We start from the raw sequence: 18,145 nt of genomic DNA on the forward strand, positions 1-18,145 counted from the left end.
ACAATTCACAATAGCTACACTGTGGAACCAACCCAGATGCCCTTCAATGGATGAATGGATTAAAAAAATGTGGCATTTATACACCATGGAGTATTATGCAGCACTAAAAAATGACAAAATCATGGAATTTGCAGGGAAATGGATGGCATTAGAGCAGATTATGCTTAGTGAAGCTAGCCAATCCCTAAAAAACAAATACCAAATGTCTTCTTTGATATAATGAGAGTAAATAAGAACAGAGCAGGGAGGAAGAAAAGATTAACATTAAACAGAGACATGAGGTGGGAGGGAAAGGGAGTGAAAAGGGAAATTGCATGGAAATGGAGTGAGACACTCATTGTTATACAAAATTACATATAAGAGGTTGTGAGGGGAATGGGAAAATAAACAAGGAGAGAAATGAATTACAGTAGATGGGGTAGAGAGAGAAGATGGTGGGGAGGGGAGGGGCGATAGTAGAGGATAGGAAAGGTAGCAGAATACATCAGTCACTAGTATGGCATTATGTAAAAATGTGAATGTGTAACCTATGTGATTCTGCAATATATATTTGGGGTAAAAATGGGAGTTCATAACTCACTTGAAACTATTGTTCGAAGTATGATATGTCAAGAGCTTTGTAAGGTTTTGAACAACCAATAAAAAAATAAATAAAAAATAAAAACACATAGATTGTGGTGGGGTTGGAAGCCCTGTAAACATCTTTTAATATAATGATGTGTTAAACTGTGAGAGTGAAGGTGAAGCTGCTGTGGAGACTCCAAGAAGTTGGAGGGTCCAGAAGTACAGAACACTTGCCAAGGGAAGGTGCCATCAGTGACCTGATCCAGCCCAAGAGAGTCGCCTTATGAGCAGTCCACAAGGCTGGGTCTGCTCCAGTTCTTTTGAGCTCAAATTACACCCTGTGTCTGAAATACTGGACATGGAATCACAGGATTTAATCTATACCCTGATGAATTTTGGTCCCTTCTATGCACCTATTTCCCACCTTTGGAATAGGAACGTGTCACCTGACTATGTCCCACATTGTATGTTGGAAGTATATAACTTTTTAAATAGGGACTCAAAGCTAAGAATGTGCCCTGATTTTTAGGAGAGACTTTGATCCTGGAGATGCTAAAACTGTTAAGACGAAGGGAGCCTTTGGATCTTTGATCTCAGTGCATTTTGCATTATGGGATAGACATGAAATTTGGGGCATGGGGGCAGAATGGTAAAGCTTAGATCTGAAGTGTGCCCCAAATAATTATGTGTTATATGCTTGGCCACCAGCTGGTGGTGTGATTGGAAGGTGGTAAATATTTCAAAAATTTGTACCTAGTTGAAGTGATTTAAATCAGTGGGGGTGTGACCTTGAAGAAGATATTGAGATGCTCATATCTTCCTTTCTCTTCTTGTCTTCAATTAGATGAGCAAGTTTTTTCCACCAGGGACTCCCCAATATAATACTTTCCATTTCCATAGACCCAAGGCAACAAGGCAAAGCAAACATGGAAAGAAACTTCTGAAACCATTTCCAATATAAATTTTTCCTTGAATTAAGTCATTTAACTCAATTTATTTTGTTGCTCAGACAGAAAGCTGACTCACATACTGGTATTTACATGTATTTGGAACTACTAAGATTCAAGTCTTTTCAAGAGTGTTGGATTCTTCATTGTAATTATACTCTTAAGAGTATTCTTAAGTAAGAATACTCTTTCTATAAATTCAGAAAGAAAAATGTTTTAAAGCTAATTCCATCTCCCTATTCAGAAACATTTTAGGTATCTACACTATATAAATATTCTCTCATGTATTTCAAAGTACTGTAGTTTCTTTCAACTTCTTGTGATTCATAAAGTATCTTGTATACAATAATTTAGATTCACCATTATAAATGGGAATTTTCTGTTGCTTCTATTTATTTTAATTTTTTGCTGATGTCTTGGAGTAATCTTTATATTTCTTCTTTTTCTTGCTCTTGATCAGTATCCCATTTGTGAAATTCCTTAGAAGTGTGTCACTTTGATGGAGGTATCTTCCTGCTCTGTTTTTCTTGAGCCTTTCCCACTAGAACAGATATGAAAAAAATACATGATGAAAGAAATACAAACAAGAAAGGACATGGAGAAAGCATTATCTCCTGCATTCTTTACAGCAAGCTGATCCTTTCCCCACCATCCTTGGTAAAAAAAAAAATGACACCCGCCCATGGATTTCAGTAAATATTGTGAAGTAAAAGTCAAATATTACTATAATATTTGGAAGGCAGGTTTGATGGTTTCTATTCCATCTTTGGCCACCATGTCATTCTCCACAGAAGTCTTTGGAAAAACCAGGGAAGTACAAAAAAATTTAAAAATCTTTCCAATCATTCATCATTTTTAAATTCCTTTATTTACCATTGCATTTTTCTCTTTTCTGAACACTTTCATTCCTGATGAAAACAAGATAGTCTGAATCTCACAGGCAACACAACAAGACTCCTCCCCTAAAATGTACTGTCAGCTATGGAAGGGACCCTAGTCTTGTAATGATCACCCCTGGGTTCTTCAGTGACCAGGGAAGAGCTCAAGCCTATAAGAAATGACAGTGCCAGAAAGCTACCAGCTGTCATTGGGCTACCGGATAGTAGGACATAGAGAGTGAGATTTGTCATTTGTATATGTGCATGTTTGTGAAATACCTTCAGTTACACTGTAGCAGCAAGGACTGAGTAGATCTAATTGTGATGTATTTACTACTAAACCTACTGGGGCAGTTTGAGGAAAAATCGATGGCATGATCTAGAAATCTTCAGGGGAACATCTGAGATCACTGGTTAAAGGATATTCCTTTTACTAAACCAATGGTACTGACCACATGGAAAGAGAGTAAGTCTATAATTTCCAGAGATATATGGCTCCAGTGGAATCTGTCTTCTCATCTCAGATCTATGGTACATAACTCTTCTAAGGGACCATGAAAGGGTTCACTCACCCACTTTCTATATCTTGGAGGGAATCAGGCAGTTGATGATTCCTGGTTTCTGGAAGGAGGAAGACAACAAGGCCAGCAAAAAAGCAGGAGGCTCCATAGATGATCCAGGGCAAGGGTTCAGCATATGTCTCCAGGGTCATCAACAGGGGAGCCACAGCTGCCCCCAAACTACCGCAAACTCCAATGATTCCAAAAGCTGTTGCCCTTGGAGCATAAACAACAAGGCATAATAAATCTGTTGAGAATGCACATGGGTTTGTGTCACCTTCATGCATTAATTATGGGAGACCTAAAGGGGTATGTTTTGTCATGAGAAGTTTGATGATGTGCTCTTGCTTTTGAAATTTTTGTTGGTTTGCTAGCAAATTTTCTCAAGTTCACAGTCCATTAAGACACGTTTTATCATTTAGAAATCTATTATTCATTTATTTAATATTTTGCTTTATTGCTCATTTGTTTTATTTTCTTATTCATTTACTTTATTTTATTGCTACTTTTCAATTATACAAATTATTGCATACATTTGTATATGAACATAATTTTGTCAAGTTCATTTTATAGTTCCTCCTCTATCCTGCCTCTTTCCCATCCTCTATTCTAGAAGTTTCCTTCAATTATATTGAAAATTCATGGTTCCCCACTTTTTTCTTTCTAGCTTTCATATATGAGAAAACATTCAACCCTTGAGTTCCTGAGTCTGGCTTATTTTACTCTGCATGGTCTTCTCAAATTCCATCCATTTACCTGCAAATTACATAATTTTCTTCTCTTTATGCCTGCATAAAACTCCATTGTGTATATTTACCACATTCTTCTTATGCACTCATCTGTTCATGGACACCTGGGCTGGATCCATAACTTGGATATTGTCAGTTGCATAATAGCATCTCAAATTTAGGTGACTCCAAAGAATACATGAGATGTATGTTGGTGGTATATTATCACACATAAAAGTACCTAGCAAAAAGCTAACTTTGAGTAAACTGTGGCTGTAATTGTTATCATCACCATTGATTATTTGTGTTTTCTTTGCTTGAAAAGTCAATGATTTGGAAACAGGCCCTTTTTACCCTGATAGAGAACCTGTGAGATTTTGTACCTGATGACCGTGGGGAGCAGTTCATTTGCCTGGGTCAAAGAACAGGTAACAGAGGCAAAACAAATTCCTCCTCCCAAAGTTGTCAGAATCATACGCACAGTCTGCATTTCTGGAAAGATGATCCAGGAGAGTCAGGATCTTAGATGAAGGTATTGGCATCCCCCAAATCCAAATGGAAAACACCCTTATTGGAGATATTCACAGTGTAAAATATACTATAGATAAACTGCACAGAGGTGAAGTTTGTGACCAACCTAAGGGACTTACCTGAATGTTTTAAATTATGGTGAATAAAATGTTTGCAATAATTTCATTTATTCTCCTTGCCTTCCCAAGTTTGCTAAATAAGGAGAGAGGATGCTGAATGTAGAAGGAACTCACATTCTTTTTCTTTCAAGTGTCTCTTGTACCATTTATGTGGCAGATAGGACAGTTATATAGGAATTACTGAAGGGTGTCAGAATTACTGAAGAGTGTCTTGCTCTTTTATAAAACACAGTTATAAAAGAACAAGAATACTATATTAATGGACAAGCTGCAGAATAGCCTGATCTAGTAAAATTTATCAAGATTCAAGAAAAAGGACTTCTCTTACGGAAAACATGTCACACTTTGGAAACCACTGAACGAAACTTTCATAGATTCAGTTACCTATTCTAAGAAGAAAATCTCATGAGAGCTTGAAATCTTGGAGAAGGTTTTCTTGCAGAGCAGCAAACTGACGTCATTGTCCACATTCAAGAGAAGTGGAGACTATACATGGGTGTGATGGCACACACCTGTGATCTTATTTTCTCTGGAGGCTAAGACAGAAGGATGGAGAGTTCAAAGCCAGCTTTAGCAACTTAGCAAGACCCTAAGCCATTTAGCAAGATCCTGTCTAAAAATAAAACAGGCTGGGGATGTGGCTCAGTTGTTAAGTGCCACTACAGTCAGCTCCTGGTTCGTACCAGAGAGAGAGAAAAAAAAGAAGAAGAAGGAGGAGAAGGAGGAGGAGGAGGAGGAGGAGGAGGAGGAGGAGGAGGAGGAGGAGGAGAGCCCACTATTGTGGGATTTGTAAAACACATTACAACACAAGGAGTTCAGCAATGCATGATGATGGATATATTGGTGCTGCTGTACACCTCTTCTCTACTTGAACACAAGGAGTTTTATTTCTTTAAGTCAAGACAACTCTCCAATCTAAGGTTGCATTCTGGTGACCTACCATGAGACTCATGTATAGACACACAGAGTTCGGGAATAAATTGTCACTGAAGGTGAAGTAATAAGACAGAGCCAGCCAGAGGAAGTGATAGTACAGTGCGGCTCATGATGGTAAGTCTAGACCCTTCATATTTGCAAGAAAATGTGATTCGCCAATGGGTAAATGTTGTATTGCTGACCTAGAGAAACTCAGAACTCAGTGGCACCACGTTCCAGGTACTTAACTGACAATAATGAAGAGAAGCAGGCATCTGAACAAACTTTACTGACTTTTGGCTGTCTTCCTAGCAACCTAATGGCAGAATCTGTCCTAAATGCCCAACTTGTGTAAGGGAGAACTTAGAATCCAGTTTTTCTGATTCCTGTAGGGGCTACCTGAAAAATCCTGAGGGAAGTGGGTAACATATTTCCTTTTTCACCCTGTGCTCTTTCCTCACCTGCAGGCACAAATATGATGGCCAGCAAAGTGATTCCCATCATGGACATGAAAAAAAATATGCTTATACGACGGCCCCTATGTTTCAGTGCCCAAAGTGAAACACAATTGGCTGGGAGGTTGACTACACCAAGGAGAACATGGACCAGGAAAACATTGATCCCCAGGTGCTGGAGGTGGAGAATCAAGCCAAAAGTAGGCAGCATTGTTGCAAATCTGTAGCAAACACACAGGAAAGACACATGCCACAAGGGTTAGCACTTATATCCTTTAGATAATGGTAATACTGGCTCAGTCATTTGTTGGTGTTGAAACATACAGGCATATCTCTTCTTTGGAATATGTGCCTATGGGTGATTATTTTAATTATTAACTGTACTAAAACAAATATATGATGCTGGAGGCCATCAGGGATGTTTAGTTTGGGAGCACGTGAGGAATATTGTGGAAATACAATACAATCCTTAAAGGGTCTTTAGGATTTTAGAGTTTTTTTCAGCTCTTGATCTGAGTGTTGGAAATATCTTTACATGTGTAAATATACAGTGAATTACATATATTTATGCAATTCACTCTTTGAAATTTTACCTCCATTAAAGCAAACAATGAAAGCAAGCAATGAAGAAAATCAGAGACAACGTCTGTTCATAGTTGGAGTTTGCAGCATCAGTCTCTGGTGTGAGCCTCGCTGTGTGATATGATAAACAGGACTCCTCACTGTGCAATGGTTCTGTGTCAGTCTTTACATGACCCTCTGACTGTCCACAGCCATCGTGGTGCTCTTTATGTCTTCCTCATCTTTTATCTCCAAAGCTGTGCTCACCACATATTGTACACTTTGAAGGAAGGAATAAATTCTTTCTCCAGTATTTCTGTAAGCATGATGTGAAGCCTACCTCAACAAGGACAGGAGACAGATCCGTTTACACAGGTTGGGTGTGTGGAACAAGTCGCACAGAGTAGGTTTTGTCTGTGTTGCCTTCAGCTCCTCCTTCATGGCGGATCTCACAGCCTTCAGTTAATAACAGAGACAACAAATTGTTCCATTGTCAGAAAATGATGGGTATTGAGGAAGCACCAAGCAAACAAAGAGAGCAAGTTCAATAATTTCATTATCTAGTGGAAAATATAGAAATTGAAATAATAGAAGGTATAAAAGCAGTGTGCTAGGCGAACTCAGTAGTTCACAGAACCTCAGGGAACTTGTGCAATGAAGACACATTAGCAGGAAACTGGAGAGGATTATACAGCATTGAAAAAGAGATTGTATGTTAGAGATTTATATGAGGAAGGAAACCAAATGATGGGTTAGGCTACAATCCTACAATCCAAAGCCCCAATCATACTAGATGGCTATAGAAGTGTAGGTAGTAGAGTTTTTTCTCCATTAGTTACTAATGATGAGAAAACAATTCTTCTGTCTCAGGAAGATGAATTTTTTCCTGGAAACTTATTTTTTTTTTATTTTTTAGTTTTTGAGTCACCCTTTTTTATAAAATAACTTGCATGGTGTGTCCCCATGAAAGAGAAACCTAGAATTAAACTTGAGTCAGAATCAGGGATGATATTGGTTTAAATTGATTTAAAGTCAGACTCAGTTTTATACTGAAGTGCTACACTGGACTTGCCAATTGCTTTTGTGTACCATGGGCAAGGTGACTGCTATCACTTTACCTCAATTTCTTTGTCATTGAAAAGATGAAATAAAAGAGTCAGGATCAGGAAAAGTAGGGGGAAAACGCCCTTCTCACAAACATTTTCCAGGATATTTAGTAGTAATTTATAAATATACATAACAAACTACTTCTACCAGAACTCTTATACTTATTAATTTACTAGTTATTTGGAGATATTAATTCCATTGCCATGTCTCCTCTACAAATGTGATAATACTATAAACGTCATCAGAAAACTTTTGTGAAGAAGGCAATTCAGAGAATTGGACCTACTCCCGTGACTGGGGAGTTCTACACCACTGGGAATGGCCCGACAGCTTTCAGCCCTAGCTTCAGTAGTGGAAACAGGATTTATGCTTGTGTTAGAGAGGCATCTGTGGTGATACCCTCTGCACCAAACACATAAACCCATGACCACTGGCCATTGTTCTCGTGATATTAATAAGAGTTGACTGCAAGAAGACCTTAAATCTGTCTCAGATGAGGGCTGCAATGCCTGAGAGTGGTCTTCAAACCCTTCCAATATCAAAGTCAAACATCAGGGCATACTGGCTTAATTTGGTACCAGTTACAAATGTTTGATGAGCTTACAGAAATGAGTGGAGCTTCCAGAGATATTAGGTGGGTAATGCTAGCTGACATTGGGGCCTTTACAAGTTGTCCTTCCTGGTAACCCTTATTTGGGGAAGAAGCAGCACCTATTCAAATGGGGATATGCTGGTTCTTCACATTTTATGAATATATCTTTCTTTGTAACTTCCTTTCTATGCCCATAATCACACCATGATTTGGGGAAAATCCTGAAATTGTCTCAGTTTTCCATGTGTGCCAACACAGGTGCCTTGAAGTCAGTTCATACTGATTTATAATAGCTCTTTGTTAAATTTTTAATGATTAAAAGCCTGTTGACATCATAAGATTAGCTTGAATTTGACTCTGGTGGAATTTAGCAATCCACAGAAATTAATAATTGCTACAATTCTGGACTCTAGGATTTTTTCAAATCTTTGAATGTTGGAGTTAAACATTTACCAGGGCACCAGTCACTTTGCCCTTCTGAAGTCATTTGGACTCTACTCAAATGCAAATAAACATGTAACCTGACTGTTGAAACCTCGATGGTTCTACCCTAATCTCAAAGACACATTTCAGACACTAAAATTTTCAAGATGCATTCAAAGCCTCCATCTCTACATTGAGGTTAAGTTTCCATCTTTGGGATTCACTTTGCCGCATTACTTGACTGCTCAAAGACTGCATCAAGCCCACTGACCTGGTGAGGATGGGTGATCTTTCTGAAGACAGGAGCTGGAAATGCTTCTGTCCCATATCTGTCAAAGAATTTGTCACAGGGAGTTATGGAACATCTCAGAAAGGAAGTGCAAGAAAGGAAAAATGCTATGGGGAAAGAGGGCAAAACAGAGACCCGAGGCAGGATGCATTTTGAAGCTGAAAGAACTGACATTCCAGTGCCAGTTGAGTAATAAAACAAATCATTTGAGCTTTGGGACAATGTTTGTGAACTTGTTCATAGATAGAAGATGATGATAACTATTTTCTGCTTGTCAAATTTCTTTTTAATATATAATCAATATTGTTAAATCTGCCCATATTTAACAATGCATCTTAATGATTTTGGAAGTAACTGCATACCTGTGAAGTTGTCACCAAAACCTATCAATATACTGAGCCCCTTCAAAATTCTTCCTCCCCTGTGTATTCATTTTTGTTATTTATTTTGATAAGAACAGTTAGGACAAGATCTGACCTCTTGGACTTTGAAGTACATAATATAGTATTGTTTATTATTGTCAGAATGCCATACAGTGGATTTCTAGAACTTACTTATCTGATGTATTTCCAAAATGAATATGGGAATTCAGAGATCTCCTCGAGATCCAAATTTGAATTCCTTTGGATATATACCAAGTTGTGGGATTGCTGGATCAAATAATTATATGCAAATTTTTGAGGAATTTCCATATTGTTATCCACAATGGTGGCATCAATTTACATTATTATCAGCAGTGTGTACAAGGGTTCTTTTTTTATCCACATTCTCATTATTAGTTGTCCTTAATCTAATTAAAGCTCTCCTAACAGGTACAGGTAATATCTCAATGTGGTTTTGATTTCTACTTCCCTGATGCTTAGTGATGCTAAGCATTTTTACATACCATTTTGTCATTGTGTCTTCCTTCACACATGTCTACATTTCAAGACTAAAGAAACAGAAACACAAAAAACAACTTACAGAACACAGTAAAATCTGTATTAAGGACGTACAGGAAAAGCATCAGATGAAATTCAGCATCCTTTCATCATAAAATCTCTCAACAAGTTAGGTATTCAAGGATCATATCTCAACACAATAAAACCCATTTGACATGCTGGAAAAAGAGTCAGACCCATGTCTTTACTACATAGGGAAACTGATCCAAAATAGACTGCAGACTTAAATGGAAGTCCCCCAAACAATTACACTACCAGAAGAAAACTTGTAATAAAACTACATGACTGTGGTTTGGGAAAGAATTTTTAGATGAGACCACAAAAAGAAACAAGTCAAAATTGACAAGAAGGATTAGAAAAAAATTCTGCACAAAAAGGAAGCAAGGAACATATGGAAGAAAAAAATACACAGGGAGGAAGATATTTGTCAACTATGCTCTAATAAGTCATTGTTCTCCAAGATGTATGAGAAACTCAAATGACTCAATAACCAAAAATTAATTAAATTACCAAAAAATCTGAAATTAAGATAGGAAGAAAATCTTCAGAATCCCACCTGGAACACTTCAAAATACAGATTCCTAGGCTGCAGCATCCACCTCCCTAACACTTACACACAGGGATCTTTATGAGCAGTAGTGGGAACCATTGATTTAAAAAAATGGGCAAAAGATCTGAACAGACACCTCTCAAAGGAAGACCTGTGAATGGGCAATAGGTAAAAAATAAATACTCAATATCACTAAGCACACAGTAAATGCACATCAGTTCTACAATGAAGCAGAACATGGTGGCATGTGTTTGTAAGCCCAGCTACTTGGGAGACTGAGGTAGGAGATTATAAATTTGAGCCCAGCTTTGGATATTGAGTGATTCCCCTCTCCCCAAATAAGAAAGTGGAGGAGATACTGGGGATGTAGCTCAGTGATGGAGCAATCCTGGGATCAATCCCTAGCAAAAGAAAAAATATTACAATGATATATTTACTTCTTCCCACTTGGAAAGGCTATAATTTAAAAAAAACTATGAAGGATTACAAGTGTTAATGAGAATGTGAACAACAGAGAACCTTTGCACACTATTTATAGAAATTCAAATTAGTACAATCATGGGAAATAATGTGAAGTTTCTTCAATAAGTAAAAATAGAATTGCTATATTCAGTGTATATAAAAGAGCCAAGTTATGGAACCAACTCAAGTGAATAGGTTGGGCTTGATGGTGCATGCGTGTAATCCCAGCAAATCAGGAGGCTGAGGCAGGAGCATCACAAGTTTAAGGCTAGCCTCAATAACTTAGTAGGACCCTGTCTCGAAATATGTTTTGAAAGACCAACAATAAAAAAAAAATTTTCCAAAAAAAAAAAAAAGACTGAAAATGTAGTTCAGTGGTAAAACACCAGGAGGTTCAATTCCCAAAATTAAAGTTAATAAATAAATAAAGATGAGTGTGTAAATAAAATTGATTATATCACAACTAAAGATTATTTAACTTTACCAGAGTGAAAGCACAATATACTTTCTACAGAAATACATTTTGAATTTTGATCATTTCCTGTGGGATACTGCATGATATTCTTTCAACATGTTAGGCAGCTGCAGGGAGCCATAGTTCTCATCAACATGATCTTTATGGTAACAACCTACACTCCACCAGGTATTGTGTGTGTATATATACAGTAGATTATATATATTTAATGCACTTTTGACTTGTAACATTTAAATTTATTATTGGTTGTTATGGTTTGGATATGAGGGGTCTCCCCCAACGTTCCACTGTTATTGGGGGAGGTGAAATGATTAGATTATGAGTATCATACATAGTGAATTAATCCTTTTGAAGGATTCAAAAATTTGAATGGGTTGAAAAGTGGTTTACCATAGGCAGGTGGGGTGTAGATGGAGAAGTGGGTCACTAGGGAAACACCGTGGGGATTTTGTGTTTGTTTCTGTTTCCTTCTCCTCTATTTTGGTTTCCTGATTACCATGAAGTGCACAGCCTTTCTCTACAATGCACTCTGCAAAAAATGCTTCATCTAACTTCTGGAGTTATAGAGTCAAATGACGATGGACTGGGACCTCCAAAACTGTGAGCACAAAGTAAAATGTTCCTGGGCAAAATCATTCTTCTCAGGTATCTTGGTCACTGACACCAAAAGCTAACTAACATGTTGGTTTATTGAGACTTTTATTAATTAGTTTACTTAATTGATTTAATTGGCTAGACTTAACCATTCCACCTTGTAGGCCTCAAAACATTACATTGTAAAGATAAAAACATACAGTGTTATCTGTCAAATTAAAAACTAGTCAAATAAAAAGAATAAAATCCTGTGGAGGCAGTTGTGTGAATTAATTATGAGTTCCAAAGGAAGAAAAAATTGGAACTCTTTGCCTCCTCTGAATAAAATCTCTGTGCCCAATCTTTTCAATTACACCACATTGCATCTTTGGACACCTATTAACAGTGTGTCTTCCCTGTCTCATAAGCACCTCCCATACTGCTCACCTCTATGGTTAGGGCATCTGCAGAAGTCTTCATTCCATTCACCCGTGCAGCTTTTTTAAGTTCCTGTAAGCCCTCCTCGGGTTTGTTGTTGGTAATCAGCCACCGAGCTGACTCTGACATCCACCTGATCAAAGACAATGGAAGTGTAGTCAACTCTCACATGGTATTTACCACATCACCTTCATTCTCCTTCAATCTAATACCTACCATTACTCAATTAAGCCAAGAAACACACTGTCATGTTGCCTGGTACCATAACTGGGCAAATGGGAAATGATGCCTGCATGCAGTACACCTGCACAGCTGGGATGGCACACATGGAGTCCTTCCTATTAGCAGCCTTGTTGGTTGGACACACCTTGACTATGGCACCCATAGCACTGGAGCACAAGGGACACTTGGCTGTTCAGACCTTATCCAAGTTCTTTGTAAGGGCAAAAGAAATGCCGATTTATAAAGGGTTCTTTTCCTAAAATAAGCACCCCCAAAATATTTTTGCTTACTGAAGGTCCCATGCAGACTGAAAGCACTCCTACTTCTGCCACTGTGGTGGAATCTGATACACAAACAGCTCAGTCTGCCTGGACACTCTCATCTATGTAATGGGAACAGCAACGTCACCAGTTTTCAGATTTATTATAATCATGAATGACATCATGGATGAGTGCACCACAGGGTACACCCTCTTGTCTGCCAGAAATCATCTCACCCTCTCAATCTGTAATCATCTGTCTGAGAGTCATTCCTCACCAAATGGGCCTCCTCCACTGAGCCAGCTTTTTGGGAGGAGGAACATCAAAGCCTATCTTAAGGGGCTGGGGATATGGCTCAAGCAATGGCGGGCTCGCCTGGCATGCATGCGGCCCAGGTTCGATCCTCAGCACCACATACAATCAAGGATTTTGTATCTGCCAAAAACTAAAAATAAATAGTTCTTTCTCTCATCCTTTATCACCTCCAAAGTTGCAAATCCCCCAAATATTCTCTGTTGGGCATTTTTCTTTGAAAGCTATACACAAAGCTACATGACATAGTTGTGGCTATCTAATCTTCAAGTGCTTCTTGATGTGATGGAAAATGTTTTATTGTTTTGTCATTTCATGTTTATTAAATACATTTAGTTTTCATCAAGCATCTTCATAGTCCCTAAGTATTTTAATTTTTAAAAAAGTACATAGAGAGAGCATAACAGTGGTTGTTACCACAAATTGTACTAAAAATCATACTAATTTTATCAGGTCCCTAAAATAAGAAATAACAGAATCAAATTAAAACTTAGTTTTAAAAATTTTTATTAATCTATTACAACTATATATGATACTGGCATTCATAGATGCACACAGCATAATTTGATCTACCTTATTCCCCAGTATCTCCCCTTCTCTATTCCCTACTCCCTCACCATGATCCCCTTCCTCTCCTCCACTGGTCCCTCTTCTATTATATTTTAATTAGTGATTTAAATTATATATATATAAAATGGAATCACTGTGGTACCTTTTATCATGGCAATATCATAATTTGGTTGATTTTATTTCCAACTACATACATCTCCTTGTTTACTTTTACATTTCCTTTCACTACTCTATTGGTCTCTTTTAAATTTTTGTGGATCCCTTTTTTATTTCTTTTTTCCTCTCCCATTTCTGCATATGAGAAAGAACATTTGACCATTGATCTAAGGATGGTTTATTTCACTTAGCTTGATGTGCTCCAGATCCATCCATTTCCCAGAAAATGACTTAATTTCATTTTTTTTTGTTGTTGTTGTTCAAGTAAAACTCCACTTTGTATATGTATCACATTTCTTTATCCTCTTATCTGTTGATGGACATCAAGGATGGTTCCATAACTTGGGTATTGTGAATTGTGTTGCCATAAAGATGGGTATGTATCACTATAGAATGCTGATTTTAGTTTTTGTGGATAGATAGAGAGGAGTGGAATATCTGAGTCACATGGTGATTCTTTTTCTAGTCTTCTGAGTGATCTTCATACTGGTGTCCACAGTGGTGGTAGGAATTTACAGTTACACCAACATTGTACAAGTATACCTCTCCCCCTCATTCTCATCATCATTTATTGTTATTTGTATACTGATGAATGCCATTCTAACTGGGGTGAGATGAAATCCCAGTGTAGCATTGATTTGCATTTCCATGATTGCTAAGAATATTGAACTTTTTATGTACTTGTATTTCTTCTTTTGAGAAATAGGTCTTATTTGTTTTGCTCATTTATTTATCATGTGTTTTTCTGATTTTAAGGTTTTTGTGGGTTCTTTATGTATTATGAATATTAATTCCCTGTAGGAAGAGCAGTTGGCAAATATTTTCTCTTATTCAGCAGAATCTCTCTTCATGTTCTTGTTTCCTGTGCTCTGCAATTTGTTTTTAAAATTTCATACCATCCAACTTATTCTTTGTTTTATTTTTTATGCTGTATGATCAATACCTGCACTAATATATTGGAATGTTGAACTAATGTTTTCTTCTAGCAGTTTCTGAGTTTCGGTTCTAAATTCTATGTCCTTGAGCCACTTGACTATGTCAGATGAGAGGTAAGGATATAATTTCATTCTTCTACATATGAATATTCAGCTTTCCCAGCACCATTTCTTCAAAAGAATATCTTCTCCACTATATGTTTTCAGCACCATTGACAAGGATCATGAGTGTATCTTTGCAGATTTTTCTCTGTGTCTTCTATTCTGCTTAATTGGTCCTCATGTCTACTTGTATGCCAGTTCCATACTGGTCTTGTTACTATAGCTCTGTAATATAATTTGAAGGACATTTTGATGCCTCTAGCATTGTGCTTATTGCTCAAAAGTTTTGGCTATTCTACATCTTTTATTCTTCCAAATGAATTTTAGGACTGTTTTCCCAGTTCTGTGAAGAATTTCATTGGCATTTTGATGGGGATAGCACTGAATCTGTAGATTCCTTAAGCAGTATGAACTAGTCTTCTTTGTCTCTTCTGATTAATTTTGCCTTTCAGACCTTTTTATCTGCCATGAGACACTGCAAGGATGTTGGCCTGCAGTTTTTGTTCCTTTATTTTTCATTATCTGGTTTTGGTATCAGAATGTTTCTGCTTTCATAGAATAAAGTTGTAAATATTATCCCCTTTTTATCTCATGAAACAAGTTAGAGAGTCTTGAGAAGTTTTCTTCTTTAAAGGTCTTATAGAATGCAGCCAAATATCCAACTAGTACCAGAATTTTCTTTGTCACAAAGGTTTTTATTGTTAATTCAATATTACTGCTTTTTTTATCCACTTAGCTTTTCTATACCCTTTGGCTATCATTTGTGTAAGTCACATGTTTTTACAAATATTTAAATACCATCTGGATTCTCCAATTTATAAGAAAATAAGTTTTTAATTTTCCTTAATGGTCCTTTGTATTTCAGAAATGTCTGTGGTTATATTGTCCATGTAGCACTAATTTTCTTTAGATGGTTCCTTCTTTTTTTCTTATAATTAGTTTGGCTAAGAGTTTAACAGTCTTATTTATTTTTTCCAAGAATTAACTCTTTGTTATATTAATTCTGTGAGTTTGGGGGAGGGGTTCATTTTTTTATTTCATTGGTTTGTATTTTGATTATTTACTATCACCTAATGAACATAGAAGTAGTTTGATCCTCATTGCCTTTGGCCTTGAGATCTAATATCAGATTTTTTATTTAGGATATTTCTACCTTAAATGTAGGCACTTACTACATAATATTTTTTCTTAGATCTGGTATGTTGTATCATTATTCTTGTTTGTTTCTAAGAATTTTTAATATTTCTCTTGATTTTTTCTCATATCCAGTCCTTGTCCAACAGTGTGTTGTTCAGAGGCTCCCAAATGGTGGGAAGAGGAAGGAGGCACTTCCCACTTGCTCTGATGTTTGGAATTGAGGAAACAGTGGTACTTCTTAATTACAAGGTGGGTGTATGAAGGAAATCATTAAAAATCAGTATTTGTCTGTCAGAGATTCAGAGAAGCCCAGAAATTCTGGTGTTGTGAACGAAGGATATAAGGAAACATACCAGAGCCTGCACCACCACAAAGGGAGGGACCACACAAAGGGAAAGAGAAACACAGTGAACAAATTGGACACATAAACACCTTTAAAAGGCAGTCTAGACTTGGCAGACACAAACACCCCTGAGTGAACTGGTGTTTAAATGTGCTCCATGTTTCTCAATATGTAAATGAAGAACAGAAATGGAGATCTAACTGTAGGAGTTTAGGCTGAATCTTGTTCCTGTAGGAACTTGAGAGTTCTTTACAAAAACGTCCACTTTTGTCTCAGCCAGTGCTTACTGTGTTATCTCAAGTTCGCCTGCAAAATCATGATCCCAACATGATCATAGTGAATAGCAGAACCAGGGAATTCAGGACAGAAACAGAGGAGAGTACAACCTATTCTCCCTTTGGGCCCTGTGGTGTGAATGATCAGTTGAAAAGGACAGGAAAATTAAACAGGTGGGCAGGATACACTTAGGGATGGAGAATTTAAAGTTCATATTTGGTGATCAGTGGAGGGGGGCTACAGAAATCTTTCCATTCACCATCTACCCATAGTGGTCTGCTACCATGACCTATGGGTAGAACTCTTCAGTGATGTTGGAAATCCCCATGCCTACCCAAGAACTTCATCTACTCAATCCTAGGGGCATGAGAATTTAGCGTGCAGGATAAGACCCCCCACAAAGGTTCGAAGCCAAATACAGTTTCAAAACATTTTTATTTTCTTATTAACTAATTTATCAACCAATTAAGTAAAATCACCCCCATTTACCACTCAGACTAGTGGATTTCTGGAGAACATTTATAAGTAGTTTTTAAAAGATTTATTAGTATGAAATTGTTCTGAAGTGGTTGTAACTACTTGAAATTAATCTCTCTCCTCTCAGTGTCCTCTTAGAGATTAGACATAGTAGGAAATTTAAATTGAGTGAAAATGTGGAACTCAAGGCATTCACCCAACCCACAGCATAACAAGAAAATGTCCTTTATATAAAAGTAAAAGAGATAAATATCCCTTAAGGAATACTAACAATATGGAAAGCAATGAATCAAGTCATTCCAAATACCTCACAATACAACTAATCCCGCTGATATCATAATGGAGGAAATGCCAGAAAAAGAATTTAGAAAGTTTATGTATTATTTGGATGTGAGGTGTTCCCCAAAATCTTATGTATGAGAAAATGAAAGAAGGTTCTGAGGAGAAATGATAGGGTTGTGAGAGTCTTAACGAACCAATGAATCAATCCCTTGATAGGTATTGACTGAGTGGTAACTGCAGTGGTGGGTTGTAGCTGGCTGAGGTGGGAATTGAGGACATGGTTTGGGGGTATATATTTGTATCTGGCAAGTGGAGACCACTCTCTCTGCCTTTTGTTCATCATGTGAACTGCTTACCTTTGCAATGATGAGTAGTCTCACCTTGAGCACTGAGGATGGGAGCCTGCTGTCTATTGATTAAGACCTCTGAAACCGTTGGCCCCCAAATCAAGTTTTCCTCCTCTAATATTTTTCTTGATGGGTCTTGAGTTCACAGTAACAAAATAAGCTGATTAAAACAGCTGCTAATTAAATTTTTCAGTGTACTAAAGGCATAACTATGAAATGAACTAAGAGATAATATACCAGAAATGATATAATATTGAAATAAACAGAAATTTTTGAAAAGAACAAATTCTGGAACAGAAATAATAAATCAAATAAAAATTCAGCTGAAAACATCACCAATATATTAGACCACACACAAGGCAAATTTTCTAATATCAAAGATGAAGTATACAATTTTAAAAGCAAAGTCAACAATAAATAAAAGGTAACAAATCATGACCAGAATATACAAGAAATCAGAGATAGCATTAAGAACTCAAATCTAAGTTTTCCTTTGTGTACAAGGCACCAAGACATAAACTAAAGAAATGTATAAAATTTTCAGTGAAACTATATCAAAAAGTTTTCCAAACTGTAGGAATGAGGTGGAAATCCAAATACAAGAGGAATTTACAACCC

At 37.0% G+C, this 18,145-nt stretch overlaps 1 protein-coding gene across 13 annotated transcripts in view; it reads right to left on the minus strand.

Moving 5' to 3' along the window:
• Positions 1-1,522: 1,522 nt before the first annotated feature.
• Positions 1,523-18,145, minus strand: part of LOC144376993 (organic anion transporter 7-like) — a 43,839-nt gene continuing 27,216 nt past the window's right edge. Inside the window, exons 5-10 of one of the 13 annotated variants that reach the window (XM_078045809.1) lie at positions 12,118-12,241; positions 6,599-6,714; positions 5,704-5,918; positions 4,061-4,169; positions 2,962-3,165; positions 1,523-2,052 (exon numbers count right to left, since the gene is read on the minus strand). In XM_078045809.1, coding sequence (XP_077901935.1) covers positions 1,992-2,052; positions 2,962-3,165; positions 4,061-4,169; positions 5,704-5,918; positions 6,599-6,714; positions 12,118-12,241 — 829 coding nt within the window. In that variant the 3' untranslated portion in view covers positions 1,523-1,991. Of the gene's footprint in view, positions 2,053-2,961; positions 3,197-4,059; positions 4,170-5,703; positions 5,919-6,598; positions 6,715-8,651; positions 8,710-9,557; positions 9,601-12,117; positions 12,242-18,145 lie in introns of those variants that run through there. The other 12 variants (XM_078045810.1, XM_078045811.1, XM_078045820.1 and 9 more) reach the window with 12 other exon arrangements.

This window comes from Ictidomys tridecemlineatus, chromosome 4 (genome assembly GCF_052094955.1).
Source record: "Ictidomys tridecemlineatus isolate mIctTri1 chromosome 4, mIctTri1.hap1, whole genome shotgun sequence".
In the NCBI taxonomy this organism is placed as follows: Eukaryota; Metazoa; Chordata; class Mammalia; order Rodentia; family Sciuridae; genus Ictidomys; species Ictidomys tridecemlineatus.